The sequence below is a fragment of the Plasmopara halstedii genome (genome assembly GCF_900000015.1).
Source record: "Plasmopara halstedii genome assembly, contig: Scaffold_42, whole genome shotgun sequence".
In the NCBI taxonomy this organism is placed as follows: Eukaryota; Oomycota; class Peronosporomycetes; order Peronosporales; family Peronosporaceae; genus Plasmopara; species Plasmopara halstedii.
In genome coordinates this window covers 968,532-984,640 of record NW_020186963.1, presented here as the reverse complement: position 1 = coordinate 984,640, position 16,109 = coordinate 968,532, and the positions used below count along the sequence as shown (strand labels likewise).

General features: G+C 44.9%; 7 protein-coding genes across 7 annotated transcripts; 4 read left to right on the top strand and 3 right to left on the bottom strand.

Moving 5' to 3' along the window:
* Positions 1-228: 228 nt before the first annotated feature.
* On the top strand, positions 229-579 carry PHALS_09575 (Immunoglobulin-like fold; the record flags this gene model as incomplete). Its single annotated transcript, XM_024724359.1, has 1 exon — positions 229-579. The coding sequence occupies one exon, from the start codon at positions 229-231 to the stop codon at positions 577-579; it is 351 nt and encodes a 116-aa protein (XP_024571823.1).
* Positions 580-829: 250 nt separating this feature from the next.
* On the bottom strand, positions 830-5,730 carry PHALS_09574 (eukaryotic translation initiation factor 4 gamma; the record flags this gene model as incomplete). The annotated part of the gene is made up of 5 exons (XM_024724347.1): positions 830-3,665; positions 3,748-5,404; positions 5,519-5,571; positions 5,636-5,642; positions 5,712-5,730. The coding sequence occupies 5 exons, from the start codon at positions 5,728-5,730 to the stop codon at positions 830-832; spliced, it is 4,572 nt and encodes a 1,523-aa protein (XP_024571822.1).
* Positions 5,731-5,773: 43 nt separating this feature from the next.
* PHALS_09573 (-dimethylguanosine trna methyltransferase) lies at positions 5,774-7,463 on the top strand (the record flags this gene model as incomplete). The annotated part of the gene is made up of 3 exons (XM_024724336.1): positions 5,774-5,881; positions 5,969-7,352; positions 7,426-7,463. 3 exons carry the CDS (start codon positions 5,774-5,776, stop codon positions 7,461-7,463), a joined length of 1,530 nt encoding a protein of 509 aa, XP_024571821.1.
* Positions 7,464-7,966: 503 nt separating this feature from the next.
* On the top strand, positions 7,967-8,430 carry PHALS_09572 (uncharacterized protein; the record flags this gene model as incomplete). Its single annotated transcript, XM_024724325.1, has 2 exons — positions 7,967-8,280; positions 8,346-8,430. The coding sequence occupies 2 exons, from the start codon at positions 7,967-7,969 to the stop codon at positions 8,428-8,430; spliced, it is 399 nt and encodes a 132-aa protein (XP_024571820.1).
* A 33-nt stretch (positions 8,431-8,463) lies between these two features.
* PHALS_09571 (40s ribosomal protein s8) lies at positions 8,464-10,328 on the bottom strand (the record flags this gene model as incomplete). The annotated part of the gene is made up of 6 exons (XM_024724314.1): positions 8,464-8,745; positions 8,810-8,884; positions 8,940-9,199; positions 9,531-9,756; positions 9,808-10,112; positions 10,211-10,328. 6 exons carry the CDS (start codon positions 10,326-10,328, stop codon positions 8,464-8,466), a joined length of 1,266 nt encoding a protein of 421 aa, XP_024571819.1.
* A 487-nt stretch (positions 10,329-10,815) lies between these two features.
* On the top strand, positions 10,816-12,088 carry PHALS_09570 (dna primase small subunit; the record flags this gene model as incomplete). Its single annotated transcript, XM_024724303.1, has 2 exons — positions 10,816-11,369; positions 11,431-12,088. 2 exons carry the CDS (start codon positions 10,816-10,818, stop codon positions 12,086-12,088), a joined length of 1,212 nt encoding a protein of 403 aa, XP_024571818.1.
* Positions 12,089-12,203: 115 nt separating this feature from the next.
* PHALS_09569 (Molecular co-chaperone STI1) lies at positions 12,204-13,895 on the bottom strand (the record flags this gene model as incomplete). The annotated part of the gene is made up of 6 exons (XM_024724292.1): positions 12,204-12,257; positions 12,334-12,870; positions 12,939-13,219; positions 13,282-13,458; positions 13,514-13,763; positions 13,851-13,895. 6 exons carry the CDS (start codon positions 13,893-13,895, stop codon positions 12,204-12,206), a joined length of 1,344 nt encoding a protein of 447 aa, XP_024571817.1.
* Positions 13,896-16,109: the final 2,214 nt, after the last annotated feature.

Below are 16,109 nucleotides of genomic sequence, written 5' to 3'. Positions count from 1 at the left end.
CATGTGGTGATTTTTTGTTAAACAAAAATCACCTTAATGTTAAGAGGTGAACGAAAATTAGAAATAGGTGATCTTTTTGAGTGGCTTTTATTTTGTGAAGTACGGTATTTCAGAAATCACCATCGGCAACGTTTGGTGGAACTTGTCCCAGAACATTTTGAATTGTATGAAAGAAATTTAAACCTATTATAAATTGTTGTAATTTCTTATGTAATTGTTGTCAATCTCATGCCTTTGCGGAAACCTGCGCCAGCAAAACTTAAGTGGCGCTCAGAATTTTCAGTAACGCTGGAAGTGCCTCTTTCTACTGCTGACCGCTGGTATCGCTACGAGTATAAGGAATCAGGTTTAGACTGGGAACAGAGTGCGCAACATGTGGATGCGCCAATCGGTGCCGTAGAGGTGATTTTGAATGACCTCAACCCAACCTGTACATATGAAGTGCGCATTTACGAGGTTTCCCAGGCCGCAGGTGATAGAGAGCAAGTGTCAGCGCCCAGTGACATTGCTGCAGTGGATACTGAAGTACCAGGTTGTGGGCCCGACTCAGCCCGACGCTGCTTATGCACGATTCAATAAGATAATTCTGACAAAAGACACAGCTATCATCCCCAATCCATTGTAGCTTACATGCCCAATTTAACACACATTTTCTCCATGCACGTGCATACCTCATGACGTAGAGCAATGACACTATCACGTCGAGTTCTGCTCCCGCTTTCCAATCCATGAAAGCGTGACATTAAATCGATCCGTAGATGTTGACTCACATCAAACGTGGCCTACATGTACGTATGTATACCCGTGATACTAGGTCTGCTCGTAAGACTCATTGAAGCACAGACTTCCACTTTATGAGACGCTCATCTTTAGGTTTGCCATTTTCAGTAGCTAACATCTGCTCTAAAATGGCATCTCCGTCTGCCTGCTTCTTCCACCAATTTGCTAAAGCTTCAAGACCGTCTAGCGATTCAAAGGTAGACAACAATGCATGCAGAATATCTGCAAGGCGACCACTTTCAATCAGATGACAGCAAGCCTCGTTCAACCATTGAATTGATAGCATCTCCTTTGCAAACAAAGGTGTCCAGAGTTCGCTCAGATTGACGGCAATTTGAGGAATATCAACACGCAAGTCTTCATAATCATCTAGTATAATTTCGGCAGCAGTTTCGATATCTTCGGGTTTAATTGTTTCGTTTGTCGAAAGGATTACAAGCAATTCGGTCAGATTTTTGCGTACCGACTGTTTGACTTCAATACCTATCATCAGCACAATGTGAACGAAGTGTCGCCACCGATCGGGCACTGTTTCCAGCTCGTCGATGCACAGTAAAACTTCATTTATATCCTTGGCGAAGAGGTACTCTTCCAAAATGCCACGAAGCTTTCCAGTAGACTCCTCATCCAGTTCTTGCTCCTCGTCAGTAAAATAGAACTGGATACCATTTTCATGAAGGTACGTTTTCACACTAACTTCATTTCTCATTGCATCAGGCAATACACTCTCCGGTGAGATTTCATCATCTGTTAGCATCCGAATAACTGTCCTGTCGTCAGTCTCTGATTCCAGCACCGACAGCACCTCAGGAAAAACCAACGAAGCGAGATGGCAATCTACGCAATGACATAAGACTTCTGAAATCACCCAAGACAAACCAAAACAACCTGTAACGACCAAACGACCAAGGATAAGTGCGGAGTACTGGTGAATCAAGGGCAAATCGATCTTCATGTCTTCAAGAAACTGCATGACGTTTACCAAAGCTGTTTGGATTGAGTTTGCGTCCAGTGCCCCACGCTCATACAATCCTACGAGCAATTCCACCGCGTGCTCCCGTTCATATGTCTTTCCTTCTAGCGCTGTGTTAATGACCTGCTCGGCCAACTCGATATGAAACGGTTGTACGGGTATTTCCTGAACGCACGCAATAGCTTCATTTAAATCTACTATTGAAAGATATTCATGTATGATGCTCTTAATGCGAATTGGCATTTGTGCCAGGAAGCTCGGTGATTCTTCGAGTTTGAGCTCTTCTGTCTTTGTAACAATAAGATTGGTGCTTTGCTTCGCAAGCTGAACACTTGAGACTCGTGTCTTCTGGCGATATCGTTGAAGATCGTCGTGCTGTGCATTCTTCCCTTGCTCCTGGAGTTTCTGTGCCTCCTTCCGAATTTCACCCAACGTCTTCTGTTGCATCTCCTTTCGTCGGGGTTCCCACATGTGATCTCGTGTCTCTAGTATATCTCTGATCAAGAAGCGAGCTCGAGACGGCAACTTCTTGTCGTTTGAAAGCTCAACCATGCGCAAGATGATAATTTTCATGATTGTTCTTGTATTCGGCTGATCAAATTTTTTTCCAACGGTGCTTAACATCTTGCACAGTGCTTCCAAATCCTGTTCATCCGGAAAGCGTGCTGTTTGAGCCCGGGCTTCTTGACCATCTTTTCCACAAATTAACTCCAATCCAAGCAAGTACAAGATACACCCTTGAACTCCAGATTGCTTGACTAAATCTACCTTGTATAATTCACCGATGAAGCGAATGTTACCCAGCATCTTTGCTTTCGCACGTATGGCAAGAATTTCACGTCGATGAGGATCAGCCTCCTCATCTTCCATAGCCCAATCTTGCGAGCCGATGTGCTTATTTGTCTTTTCGAACTCGCCTTGACAGCGATTAACGAGTAAGCGTGTAAAAGTGGTTTGTGCACCAGACGCGTGGTGAGCAAGTTCGACTGAACCAAATGGTCCACCGAATGGCTCATCAACGCCTATTTCGCTAATTTTCCGCTTTGAATAATAATACGCTCCAGGTTCCTTCTCTCCCACAGCAATCAGGAAATCACGGTGACGACGAAACTTGATGAAGCCAATGTCTTCACAAGTAATTGTAGTAGATGCTGCACTTTCACAGGCATCGAAGTCCTCAAGACAACTGTGCGGACTGTCAAAAGGGCCAACAAACACCGCAAAGGTTGCTATGTCGATCCCAGTCCAATAGTATGAGCCGTTTTCATCACTGAATACACTCAAAAAACTCCACGTCTTTTTAACTGTTCGCGCATGAAACTCTTTGCACAGATCGGCGTACACATCTGCAAAATTAGGCTCTTCCAATGCTTTATCCATTATTACCGATACTATTGAACTTAACAGGACGAAACTGTTGATGTCAACTGCACAAAGCTCGCTTGCCAACTTCGCGAATTTCTCTCTCGTGAGTTTGTTCAGTAAACACTTAACATTGCTCAATGTCTTCTCGTATGGTGAAGCTTCTTTCTCCTTACCAGGCTTCCAGCGATTTTCAGACACAGCTAACGGTTCAATAGGACCATCATACATCGACACAGGAGACGGCCGACCAAAATTGCCACGGCCACCAGCTCCACGACCGCAACGTCCACCACTGCGTCCGCCCCGGCCTCCCTGCTTATCTCGTCTACCATTTCGTACAATACCTTGACCACTCACTGTACGATTATCGAGACGATCGCCTTTTCTTGTGTTATTTACTGTAGATCTAACCCTTTCGATATTCTTACCCGCTCCAAGTCGTTTAAATGAACGCTTAATGCCTGAAGACGGATTGCGCAATCGAATGACCTCATCAATCTTCATGTCGATAAGATCTGCTGGCCGAGCAATGGCAAATGCCATGAGTCTGCTTCCCGCATAACAAAGATACATATAAATTGCCGTTAGCTTTTACATCGAGTCGTAGAGCAAAACCACTGCTAGCGTACCTCCTCAACTCAGAAATTGAATATTGCAACTTTTTAGCGCGTACAGTAGCTGATCGAGATGGTGCGACAGCAGCTGCCAATGATGATTTTAGAGTCCGAACGGATCGAAAGGCAATCGACGAATCTATTTTTCGCGGCAGCGTAGCATCAATTGATGCTGCGAGGGAGGATTGAAGTGGTGCCGCATTGTACTCAATTGAAGAAATCAATGAGGACTTAAAGGGAGCACCGCGTCGTGTAGCTTCCTGCTCAGCGTTTTCCTTGTCAAGAATTGCATAGTAGTCGCGAGTTCTTGCATCCTTATCAGTATCACGTTCCTCTGAACTTTTTTCTCTCATATTTTTATCCTTTTCATTGAGTGGACTGTGTTGTTGTGACTCGCCCACAACCGGGCTCATTCGATTTATTGATTTTTTTATGTTAGCCAGACTGCCACCACGCTCCAGACTTCGAGCCTCCAAACGTTCCCGTAAAGTGTCCTTAAGACGTTTGCGGACTGTTTCATCTACCACAGGCAGCAAGTGCGTTTTTTCAGATGAGATTTTCTCACTTTCATTAACACAAAATTGCTCTGACTTCGTCATAATCGAGTCTGTAACAGAAGCGTCTTCTGGCAGCCCTTCGAAGCCCGATGGATGTAATTTTATATCTGCAGAATCTGCTCTGCAAGCAGCTTGCAAACTAGATGCCCCCAGTGATCTGACTGAAGCAGATGAGTTGATTCTACGTAGACAATTAGCTCCTGCATTCAAAGATGACCGTTGCCACGTATCTTGTTGTTGTCGACTAAGCGAGCGACCAGTAGTTGCAGGAACATGGTACTCCTTGAGAATGTAAACATCCGACATACTTTTGATTGTAGATCCGGCTGAGGTTGGCTTAGGCGAAGAAAGTCCGTCAGAAAGTGTGTGCGGAGGCTGCGTTCCATCGTATAAATTTGACCACGATTCCTTATTGTACCGCTCACTGCGTGAGCTTCTGTCGCTGCAGTCCGATCGTTGTGAAGAAACACTGTCCGTGCTATTTTTTCTCGTTAGCCTACTATTTGACATAGATCGATGGCCCGATCGATACGATCGTTGATCTTTAGAAAATTGCTGCCCCGACTCTCGACTATGAGAACGATGCGGATGCTTTCGGCTGTTGACGTGTTGTACCTGTTCCCTACTGTTCGAGCGTCGTGAAGGAACTCGACCTACTGAACGATCAAAACTTGGGCTCTGTGCTGCTCTTCCTGTTACTTCACTCTTTTCTTGTTTTGATCGAAGTTCATGATCCTGCTTAATCGATTGGGCCAAACTGCTCACAAACTTTTTGGGCTTCCCTTTTCCCATTTGCGGCGACGACAAGGACGCCAAATTTATCTGGCGCTGTCCTTCACTTTTCACCTGCAAATTTTTTTCCGTCTTTATGTTGCTTGCACTCTGTTTCAAAGACTTGCTAAGCGATGCTCGCAGCGAAGACTGCAACGGAGCAGGTGGAGGCGCGTCATCAGTCGCGTCGTCCAATACTTGCACCGATCGATGGATGCTCTTGTCGTCTCGTAATGCATTTTTACTTAAACCATCTGCTAATTCGCTTTCAGGGGTCTGCACAGGACGATATGCGCTTCGTCCTCCACCTACCTTGCGTCTTAATGCACTGCGTTGACCTCCACCTTCAATTTTGCACAAGTTAGTCAAATTTTTGATAAAGAATGAGGCACGATGTTACTTCAGAAAAGACTATTTTGTATAGTGCCGTCTAGAGCCAATGCAATATCATAATATACCTCTGCGGTAGCCTGCGGACGGCCGTTCATCCATGAAACAATAACTCTGTTCGCTACAAAAATGATGTCATGCTCCCCATAAATCATGTGGTGTTTTAAAACACGTATTAGTCATACCGGTATTCTAGCTTTTGTGGTTGAATCACTACTATAACCAGTCATTGTCAGGTCACCACAGTTCCTCGTTGACTACTGAACGGCATCTCTCTCATACGTTTCCGACACGTGTGCTTTCTCAGCAGCTTAAACAAAGCCATGTCTGCAGCTTTGCTTGCGCAGAAATTGCACGATCAGACTGCGCCACCTGGTCACAAGATTATTCGTGAAGGCAATGGCGTCATAATCTTTCCAGAGCAGAATCAGGTATTCTACAATCCGGTACAAGTGCTAAATCGTGACTTAAGTATCGCTGTGATATCCGAATTCGCACGAATTCGCGCGCGTGAACAGTTGACTAAGGAGGCGCGTAAGTCTGCAAACGCAGCGGGGCAGGGAGCCACATTTACGCCAAAGGACTACACGGATGAGGAAATTGAGACGCGCTTGGTTGCGACAGCCGAGGAGAATGGTATACGTATCTTTGAGGCCCTTTCAGCCTCGGGTTTGCGTTCAATTCGCTATTTTCAGCAAATTCCAGGTGTTAAGTCTATCCTAGTGAACGACATGGACCCTGCAGCTGCTGAAAATATCAAACGCAACATTGCATTGAATAATTTGCCGATAGATAGAGTCGTCCCAAATGAAGCAGATGCCACTGACGTCATGTACAACCATAGAAAGCCGATGGACCAATTTGATGTGATTGATCTGGACCCATACGGATCGGCCTCAACCTTCTTAGACAGCGCCGTGCAGAGCGTCACGAACGGTGGACTGCTGTGTGTGACTTGCACAGATATGCCGGTGCTTTCAGGGAAGCAGCCTGAAATTTGCTTCGCACGTTATCAAGCGCTACCTAACAAATCGCATTACTTGCACGAGATGGCACTTCGAATGGTACTGCAAACCATCGAGTCGTCGGCGAATCGCTACGCACGCCATATTGTGCCGATTGCATCGTGCAGCATTGATTTCTATGTCCGTCTATTTGTTCGCGTATTCAAGTCACCTGTCAACGTCAAGAAGGCGATGACCAAGCTTTCATACGTTTTTCAGTGTGTTCAATGCGAAAGCTTTCATTTGCAGCCACTAGGCGTGTCAAGCGGAAATACTTACCACGCATCTCGCGGCCCTATCGTCGGTCAAAATTGTGATCAGTGCAATGGAAAATACAAAATGGCGGGACCAATTTGGTCAGCACCTCTTCACAACCGAGATATCGTGCTTAAAATTCGGGACCGAGTTGAAAGTAGCACAACGGGCTTTCCCACAAAACCCCGCCTTCACGGACTTCTGACAACGATTTCCGAAGAGCTGGTGGACGCACCGTTGCACTACACTCTTCCGGGTTTGTGCAAGGTTCTGCATTGCTCTAACCCCCGGATGTCACAAATCAAAGGTGCCATTCGTTGCGCGGGTTATGAAGTCTCGCAGTTTCATAAGGTGCCGGAGGCTATCAAAACCACCGCGCCAAACGATGTTATTTGGGATATTATGCGCTGCTGGGTAAAAAAGCATCCATTGAACAAGAAGCGCGACAGGGAGGAGACTCCGGGCAGCCGCATTTTAATTAAAGCACCCAAATTTGAGGCCAATTTTTCTTCAAAACGCCCTGAACCAAAAGATAAGGTCAAGGCGCTGCGTTTTCCATTGAACCCAGAGCCAAACTGGGGGCCAAAAGCGCGTGCCGTAGGTAAACGCAATGAAAGCACTACTTCTAATGCGGCAAGTGCAGGTGCTTAAAGTTTTTGATATCTCTTTTAGCTATATTGATTTGCTAATTAGGATTTTACAAATTTGCATTCTAGACAAGGTAAACGAGGCTCAGAATCATCGAACGGAGTGACAAGAATTGCCTATTATGTATGTGCTGTGCGATAGAGAGCTTACTCACACTCCAGGCCTATGTGTGAGATGTAATATGTTGCAGTGAATTAACGCTGTCCTTCTTAGTCGAGAAGGTCAAAGCTTGATTTTGCGCTATATTTTCGCTGTAGCTACCGAAAATCTCTTTCTCGTTCTTACGTTGGATGTGTGTGCTTTCCAAAAAAATGTGAATGCTACAAGCAGAAAGCTCAAGTTTATTCTTACTTTTACAAGTGTATTTTTCAGTTTGTAAAAATGAGTTTGTAGCAGTCACAAGTGCACTATTTGTATCACAGAATTTGGTGTAAATTCTCAGCTTAGAATATTTTCGTATCATAAGAATAATATTCTTATGAATTAGGGCAAAATGCAATTGATGATAATAGAAGGATACATAATATGTAATATGTATCCTTCTATTATCATCAATTGCATTTTGCCCCAATTCATGACTGAAGGAGCTCAAGTAGATACAATTATCGCATGGTTGAAACCACACCATCGCTGCTGGGAACTTGGTTGAGTACTGAAGCATTCGGTAATACGGCTTTGGACTGGTCAGAAGCTGTAAAGAAGCAGCGTGTTCAGCTCCAGCTTACCTTTAAGACTAGCAACACCTACAAGCTCTGTTTAGTGTCCAAAGATGCCAAAAAGGATGTAACTTCAAGCTTTAGACATGTCATGGCAAAAGAGGGAAGGTACGATCTTCAAGGAATCGACAAGATCTCCATTTACGGTGATGATTCCGGTATTGAATGGACTTACTTGTTTGAGGAGGAAAACAACCTTCGAATTAGGTGTGGATGAGATCGAGAAAATGGTCAAGTGATGCTTGCATTGATATATTTCGTGGTGTGTATAGGCTGGAGGGAGCTAAGCGCGTTGGTAGATGTAAGGGGGTAGATGTCATTTACTTAACGAGAGCAAAAAGTACGCAGGAAAATTAGATTAGATTTCGGCATGTCTTACAGCTACACATACTAAATGTTAAGCACATCATCCAGCCAATCTTCTAGCAGCTCAGTTTCGATCGAAGCTTCTGGTGGAACGTGTTGAGCTACTGGCAGTGTGTGTGCCAAATTGTTTTCGTTCAAACTTGATTTGCTGAGTTTGAGCAGAGAATTCAGCTCAGCATCGCCTTTATTAATTGACTGAGTCGGCGTCGGGCAAGCTCCAGTAACAATATTACTTGTAATATCGTCGTGACCTTCCATATCTTCCTTTTTAACATCTGTCCTTAATGGCTTGAATGGAAAGTCAATCTAGCAAAGACACAACAATGTCAGAGTATGACGTTTCCTCCGTAAGTCATAACGATGGGCTCACGCAATATTGAGGATCCATTCGATATCGATTATCAGGTGAAACGAGCTTCAGCTGTGAAGCAATCAAGTTCAAGTCCTGACACAAAGAGTAAGAGATTTTAACTTGGTAGCAAACACGCAGTCATTCGAACCAGCATTCCAAAGGCTTCCCCGATATCAGTCTCAACGTCGTCTACCTCCTCCCACTGCTTCATTGTGCGACTCTGAAAGTACTCACCCGAGGTTGGTCCAATATCATCTCTGTAGTTTTGCTCAGACGCAAAATACTGCGTGCGGTTGTTGTGGTCGTTTATTTGAGCAGCTTCTTCAATCTCATCCGTCTCCTCTTGCTCCTTGAAGCGGTAGGCGTTGGAGCCCAAATAGCGCAAGTGACTAATCTTACTATTCTCTTCTGTTTCAGAATGCCCTCTCGTTGCTTCGTGCTTACCTCTACCTCGTCCTCGCCCATGCGTTGCGCGATATTTAATCTGCGACCGCCCCATTCCTTACAAAAATATGTGCTGAATGGTAACTAATTAAAAGTGATAGAAGCATGAACTCAATCATCCAAGAGGTGTTTGATTAAGATAATGAAAGTAATTTACCAGGAAGTGTTTGGTAATCGGACATTATGAGACAATAGAGCATTATGAAATCAACTCCGTTATCATTAAGGTAGTGAAACCAAACTTATAGACTAAAACGAAAAATTTACTTCTTCGACTTCTTGGTTGCAAGCTTACGCTGATAAAACTCAAGCTCCTTGCCTTCTAGGATGTATCCATCAGCGCGACCAGACTGGCCAGGGCGAGAAGAAATCACGGCAAGCAAACGGCCCGAAGCAACTTGCTCGTCAATCTTTGGATCCAAAACGCGGGTGCGCTGACGATTGGCCAGCTTTCGCAGGACGTGGTCCGATTTCTTGACTTCTTCCTCATCTTGCTGGGCGGCATTCTTTTTGACACCAATCTTGACACCGTAGTGAGCATCATACCACTGACGAAAAGGAGTGGCATCTACCAGAACAACGGCACCCTTCACAAGGGTCTTAGTGCGAACCAACTCGTTGTTTGAGGCGTTGTACACGACATCGAGAATACGCGTCTTGCGTGCGCATACTTCAGTGCCCCACGAAAAGTTGCCCGTCTCGAGGTGCAATGCACGGAATTTGAGGTGCCCGCCACGGACGCGCACAGTGTGCACACGTTTGCCACCGAGTTTCGTATGAGCAGGTTGCCGGCCCAATTCGAATTTCCTTTTCTTGCGGAATTGCTTACGCTTGCCACCAGTTTCTCGGCGTTTGTGACGCGAGTCGCGAGAGATACCTGATTAAAGCATTAGCACTAAGAGTGAGCAAAAATACGACCAAGAAGACCGAAACTCCAAGTCAAGCGCATTTTTAGGGCGCAGTGAGGCAAAGAACCACAAACTCGAATGCTGCCCAAAATGGGATGCAGCAGAGAGTCTGGAGTCGGACGAGATGGGGAACCTCTTGGAGACTCGGACCCATCAATCGACGCGTGCGCTCGTAGAAGCGACATCTTCACCTCATGGGATCTTCACAGCTGACACGATATTGGAGATAAACTAAGGCCATGAAGCTTACCCATGATTCCGACGGAGTTTTTTCGGTACTAACGAGAACTGAGTTTGGTTGGCACACTCAGGCCGCCTCAACCAGTCAAAATCTTTATAGTCACCTGGAATTATAAACAACCGGTACATTTGAAAATACCGGTTTGCGGCTGTTCTTGTTAAGATCAACCACAAAAGCGGCTTATCGTCTCATGCCGCAAGAAGAATTTTCTGTGGAACTGTTACAGCTCTACTATGGTGCGCTGGGTCATAGATATATTATCTCCAATATGCCGATATCTTATGTATTCAATGACAATTCACGTATTACCTTTCGCTGCATTTGATGTCGAATAGATCGGCTTTTTCCGTATCAGCAAATGACCCAGTGGCTCAGCTACGACGGAGGTGCATTAACCTCTCCTTTTCTGCACCTTATGGCATAGCATAGAAATGACTGTGATTGATGCAACAGGAGAGGAGCTTTTATTTCGCCGTGAGCTATCGTATACTCTTGAAAACGACACATACATCCGGTACAAGGCCTTCCACAATGCTGACGAACTCCAGATGAGTATGCGCAAGACGCTGCCTTTCAAAATCGATATCGGCGCCATCTTTTCGGTGTCTCCTGCTGACAAGGGCAAGGTCAGTGCCGCGAATTTTACACCTGAGCAGCGCGAGCTCGTCTTTGATATCGATTTAACAGACTACGATGACATCCGAACATGCTGCGGAGGAGCCTCCATTTGCAACCGCTGCTGGAAATTTATCATTGCTGCTGTCAAGGTACTTGATGGCTCATTACGCGAGGACTTTGGCTATGAACATTTGTTATGGGTTTACTCTGGACGTCGTGGTATCCATTGTTGGGTCGCAGACGAGCGGGCTCGTGAATTAGAGAACGAGGCACGTTCAGCAGTGGTAGGGTACTTGTCGCTTGTGGAAGGAAATGAGAATTCAGCTCGAAAAGTCAAGCTACGTGAACCACTGCATCCATCGCTCGAGTGAGTTGATTCGCAATAAATGGTTGATGTGTGGCTTATTCCTTCTTTTGCTGACTTACAGCCGGGCTTATCGCCTGTTGGAACCAATGTTCCATGATATTATCTTGTCAACCGAGGGTCAAGGAATATTGTGCTCAGAGAAGCATTGGACGAAGCTGTTGGCTATGGTGCCCGACGAAGACATTCGGGCTAACATGATGCATCGTTGGGGTGCTACATATTGCAATACAAGCCCGGCTGAGAAGTGGCAGGAACTCCGAGATTCTGTGGATAAGCAGGTTTTGAAAAATGCCAGCTCCGTGCGCAGTGGTAGCAACGTCAAGCGTCCTGCACCTAACAGTGATGCAAACAAGCGTTTCGCAGCGGCTGAGCTGCGTGTATGTCTTCAGGAAATCGTGCTGGCGTATCTTTACCCTCGATTGGATGCCAATGTATCCAAACAGCGGAATCATCTTCTAAAAAGTCCGTTTGCTGTCCACCCCAAGACAGGCCGCGTATGCGTTCCTATCGACGTTTCCAATATGGAGGCTTTTGATCCATTTACTGTACCCACTTTAGGCCAACTGCACGAGGAGCTGAATTCTGACAAGTCTGCAACCAGTTTAAAACAGTATGTGGATTTCTTTGAAACATCGTTTCTTAAGTCTTTAGATGTGGCTGTCAAGCGAAAAAAACGCAATGTTCGCGAGAGGGACGCAGCTATGAATGGTGACTGGTAGTATGATGTGAATAAAAGCATTCTTCAGCAACAGTTTGAGTATTGCAAGCCTCAACGCTGTGTTATAAAATCTTTATGTAGAATTCGATGTCATCTTGAAAAGCAAACGTGTGTTATCAGCCACGAGCTGATCTTGCTGCTTTGAATCGAGAAACTCGTTTTACCGGTTGCTTTCACCGCGAAATATAGTGCAAATAAACTGATGTCAAATATAAAGTGTAGCAGTTTAAGAAATTGAAAACTTACAGCTTCGCCAACGGGTTCCAAAGTTACAGTATGACCGGTGTAGTTGGTGCCATGAAATCGAGATGGCCGCGGTTCCAAAAGGGATAAATCCACATCTGGTACGGAAGTTTCATGCTCTACAATACTTCCTGAAAATGCCGTTGACGCCAAAGTGTTTGAAATGATCGAGGATGACGAGGATTTTGGATCAGCACATGGCTTCATTGAAGCTGAAAATCCACGTGCTTGCTCCATCGTTGCCGGTCGGGGCTTCAACTCCGATCCTTGAGCAATTTTGATGCCAACCTTAGCTTTCGCCTTTTCGCGCATCTGTTTTGCTTTGTCAGCTAGCTTTCCATCGGTTGGACACAATTCCATGGCTCGTTCATAAGCTTGTGCAGCTTCCTCATACTTCTTTAATGCAGCCAGAGCACACGCTTTCCGGTAGTGCCCTTTCACCCACGATTCCTGCAACGACACGGCATTCTCAGAGCTTTCTAGTGCCAGTTTGTACTTTTTAAGCCGGTGGTATGCTGCAGCACGATTACCGTATAAAACCTGGAGTTTGTACAGCAAGCCGTGTTACTTGATACAATCTACGAGGTCACTTTCAAAATTTGACGCACATGATTAGTTGGATCCAGTATAATTGCCTGCGAGTAATACTGAGCAGCCATTTCAAAAAGACTTTTAGCGAATGCTTCATTTCCCTTATTTTTCAGAGCAGCAGCCTGTTCTTCTGTCGATGATTCCTCTTTTGTCGTGTTGCCCTTGTCACTAAAGCTTTCACCAGCAGCTTCACGCGCTTCCAAATCTTCCATTCGCTTCATCATATCATCCCAATTCCACGTTGCTTGTTCCTGCTTCAGTCGCTCCTCGTCTTCCAGCTCAAAGTACTCCTTGATGTCTGTTATAATTAACAGTCACCGCTATAAACACTAAATTTTTTAGCAATACGATTATGCCCACCTTCATCTGTAACATGAGAATTTGTGCTTAGCTCGCTCTCTTCTTCTGTTTCCTGGATCTCACGAATATTTTCGCTTTCGTAGTGTTTTTGAAGCTGTGTAATACAGCTCAGATCATTTTTCTTTAAATACAGCTCTTTAAGGTTCTCCTCCTGTTTCATAATCTGCTTGCATAAATCTGCAGACACAGTTATACTTCGTCTCATTTTAGCAAAAAAACAGTGCGTTTGTACCTTTCTTCTTGCGTTCAATCATTTCTACCGCCTGTGAGGTCGAACGCCACGAAAAATACTCATTGCCAAGATGCGCCAGCACTTCGTTGGAGCGCACGATCTTGCCTGGCACCATTGCGCGCTTGCCTAGAGGCACCATGACTTTGTGCGATATTTTATTGGGTAGCTCTGCGAGCGTGTCGGCCACGGCACCATAACGGTCAACCTGGTCCTGCAACTGTGTTAGCTGCTCGCGGGCGTTCTCGATATGCTGCAGCAATGCAACAAGAAGATACAAACATCACTCGACAAATGAACCATCTAAGACCTATGTACAAATTAAAAAAAATAATCACACCTCTTGCAATAGACGAGCGTTCGCCATCACACTCGGTGTCGCCATTTTGTCTTCTCAGTTGTGAAATTTGTAGCAATTTGTTCTACAGATGGCTAAAATCTTGAAATTGTTTTTTTTTAATATGTTTCATCTCAGTAAAAAAGCTGTCAATTGCCACCAATGCTTAATTCTGAACAAACGATGTAATTTTAAATTTCAGTCAACAAGTTTGGTCATGGTGGACTCTCATATTCCATCAACCTTTCGTGGTAATCACCAATCTGTCTGACCTAGAGCAAGGCTAAAAAATAATGTGATCTAGAACTAGGAACGGGATCAAGCTCAATGCTTTGAAGGACACGTAGCACTACGCAATTGCGTTGTATCCTCTGTGGCGATCAGACAATAAAATGTTTACCTATCTTGCCCGGTTACCAGTCCTCTGTTATTTATTTTTCGAGGCGAATCTACGATCGATGGACAGTGCTCCGAACCGGTATTGCTCGACCGAGGAATATCAACAGCTACAAGAATGCTGGCGAGACACCGCCAGGAGAGCCTCAATCGGACTTTAATGAAGTGCCAATGGCTCTTACTGAGATTTTGGGAGCGTGTTTTGAACGTCAGGTTCAAACGATAGATTATGATCTGTCACGCGCGAGGGAGTATTCACTGACGTGTGGTCTCGCTCTGACGAGCTCAAAGAGACCCAACCTCCTGATTTTCAACCCGCCCCTTCCGAGTCAAAATGTTATCTCTGCGTAAATTGTAATATTCATCACTTCATCAAATGAAGTTAAGTGTATACGGATGGCCTCAGCGCGAGCCGGAGACTGTAATTTTTACCAGCTTCGAAGAAGGAGTCAGTAAACATCTTAGCTATGATAGTTCTTAACTCATGAGCGTCATCTCACGAAATATTCTTCCTTTTCGGGGAGAGATCAGCGACCGCACGTGGGTCGCCAGTGGAACGACTTGAGATATTGACCGCTCGTTTCCTTTCAATACTGGAAAAGTCTCGTTTGTTAAGGTTGGATCGCATTTGTAACTAAATGCGACAAGTTACGTTGCAAATAGCAGAAAATATGCGACACATTAACTATGATCTTGAATGGAGAGTAAGCTTAAGGCCTTATCGGGAACACAGATCAAAACTTCCTTCGGGTACCAAGTACTCACGTTTTTGGAGGTGTTTTTGAAGCGGGCTATAGCTATCTTAAATTTACAGCAAAACATTCATTTTGTCATCCATGTTAGTGGCCCATGTCTTCTCCCTTGGTGATATTCTGGTTAGATATCGCAGTTATTGTCTTAGCAATATTCACGACTTATTTCCGTTCCACGAGACTTTATCACCTAATGTGCCGCAGTAACAGCTTGAGATCTACTTCAGATTTGAAGAACGGAACTGTGATTGGGCAATCGACAAATCCTCTCAACATAATGTGGATCCTCTGAAATCGCAAAACATCCTCGCCGAGAAGTCTTATCCATATCTCAAGACTTGTAAAATAAAGATCTAAAAAGCTCAAAGAAAAGCAGGCTCTACCTTTGTGTTGATTGTCTGTGCATATGGCTCAAGGAGTTTTTGGAAAAGCAGGGCGGCTATGTCCAGCGTTATCAAGGTCTTATTTGGCATAAAAGGCGACGGGTATTCTTACAGAAGTAGACCGAGTGTGTAACGGGATTTGGTATGAAGCTTGTGGGTCACACAAAATAGTGTGATCACAAAATGGTGTAAGTTACACAATATCTTGTGATCATACAATCGTGTGGATACACTTAAACAAGACGTCATGCATGGCCTGCCAGTATTTCTCATTGATTAGGTTTTACCACATATATAGGTAAACCTATAGATTTTAATATAGGCGGCTTTGCCGCAAAATAAAATCGAGAATTTCAGGTTACGTTATAAGCGGAAAAAATAATTAGCCTTGGGCTAATCATGTAATTACTCTTGGAGTGGGTGGATTGCGATCCGCTACACTCGTACTGGTTCTAAGTAGAGAACCAAGATAACCGACCTAAAGCAATCTTCCTCGAGGCGAAAGAGCTACGGCAGCCCCGCTGCACATGGCAGCACTTGAAGTCGATCTACACTTAAGACGTCACGACTGACCTTCTGTTAGGATGAAGCAGTTCTCTTTTTTGCCCCGGGGTATGCAGGACGGGCTCCAAAAGCTGATGTCTCGCTTGGTGCAATACCTCAATTCGCAAGTACCTGAAGCGATCAGCGCGCGTTTTCAAGCTATGAAAATGTCCTGCTTGAGCACCTAG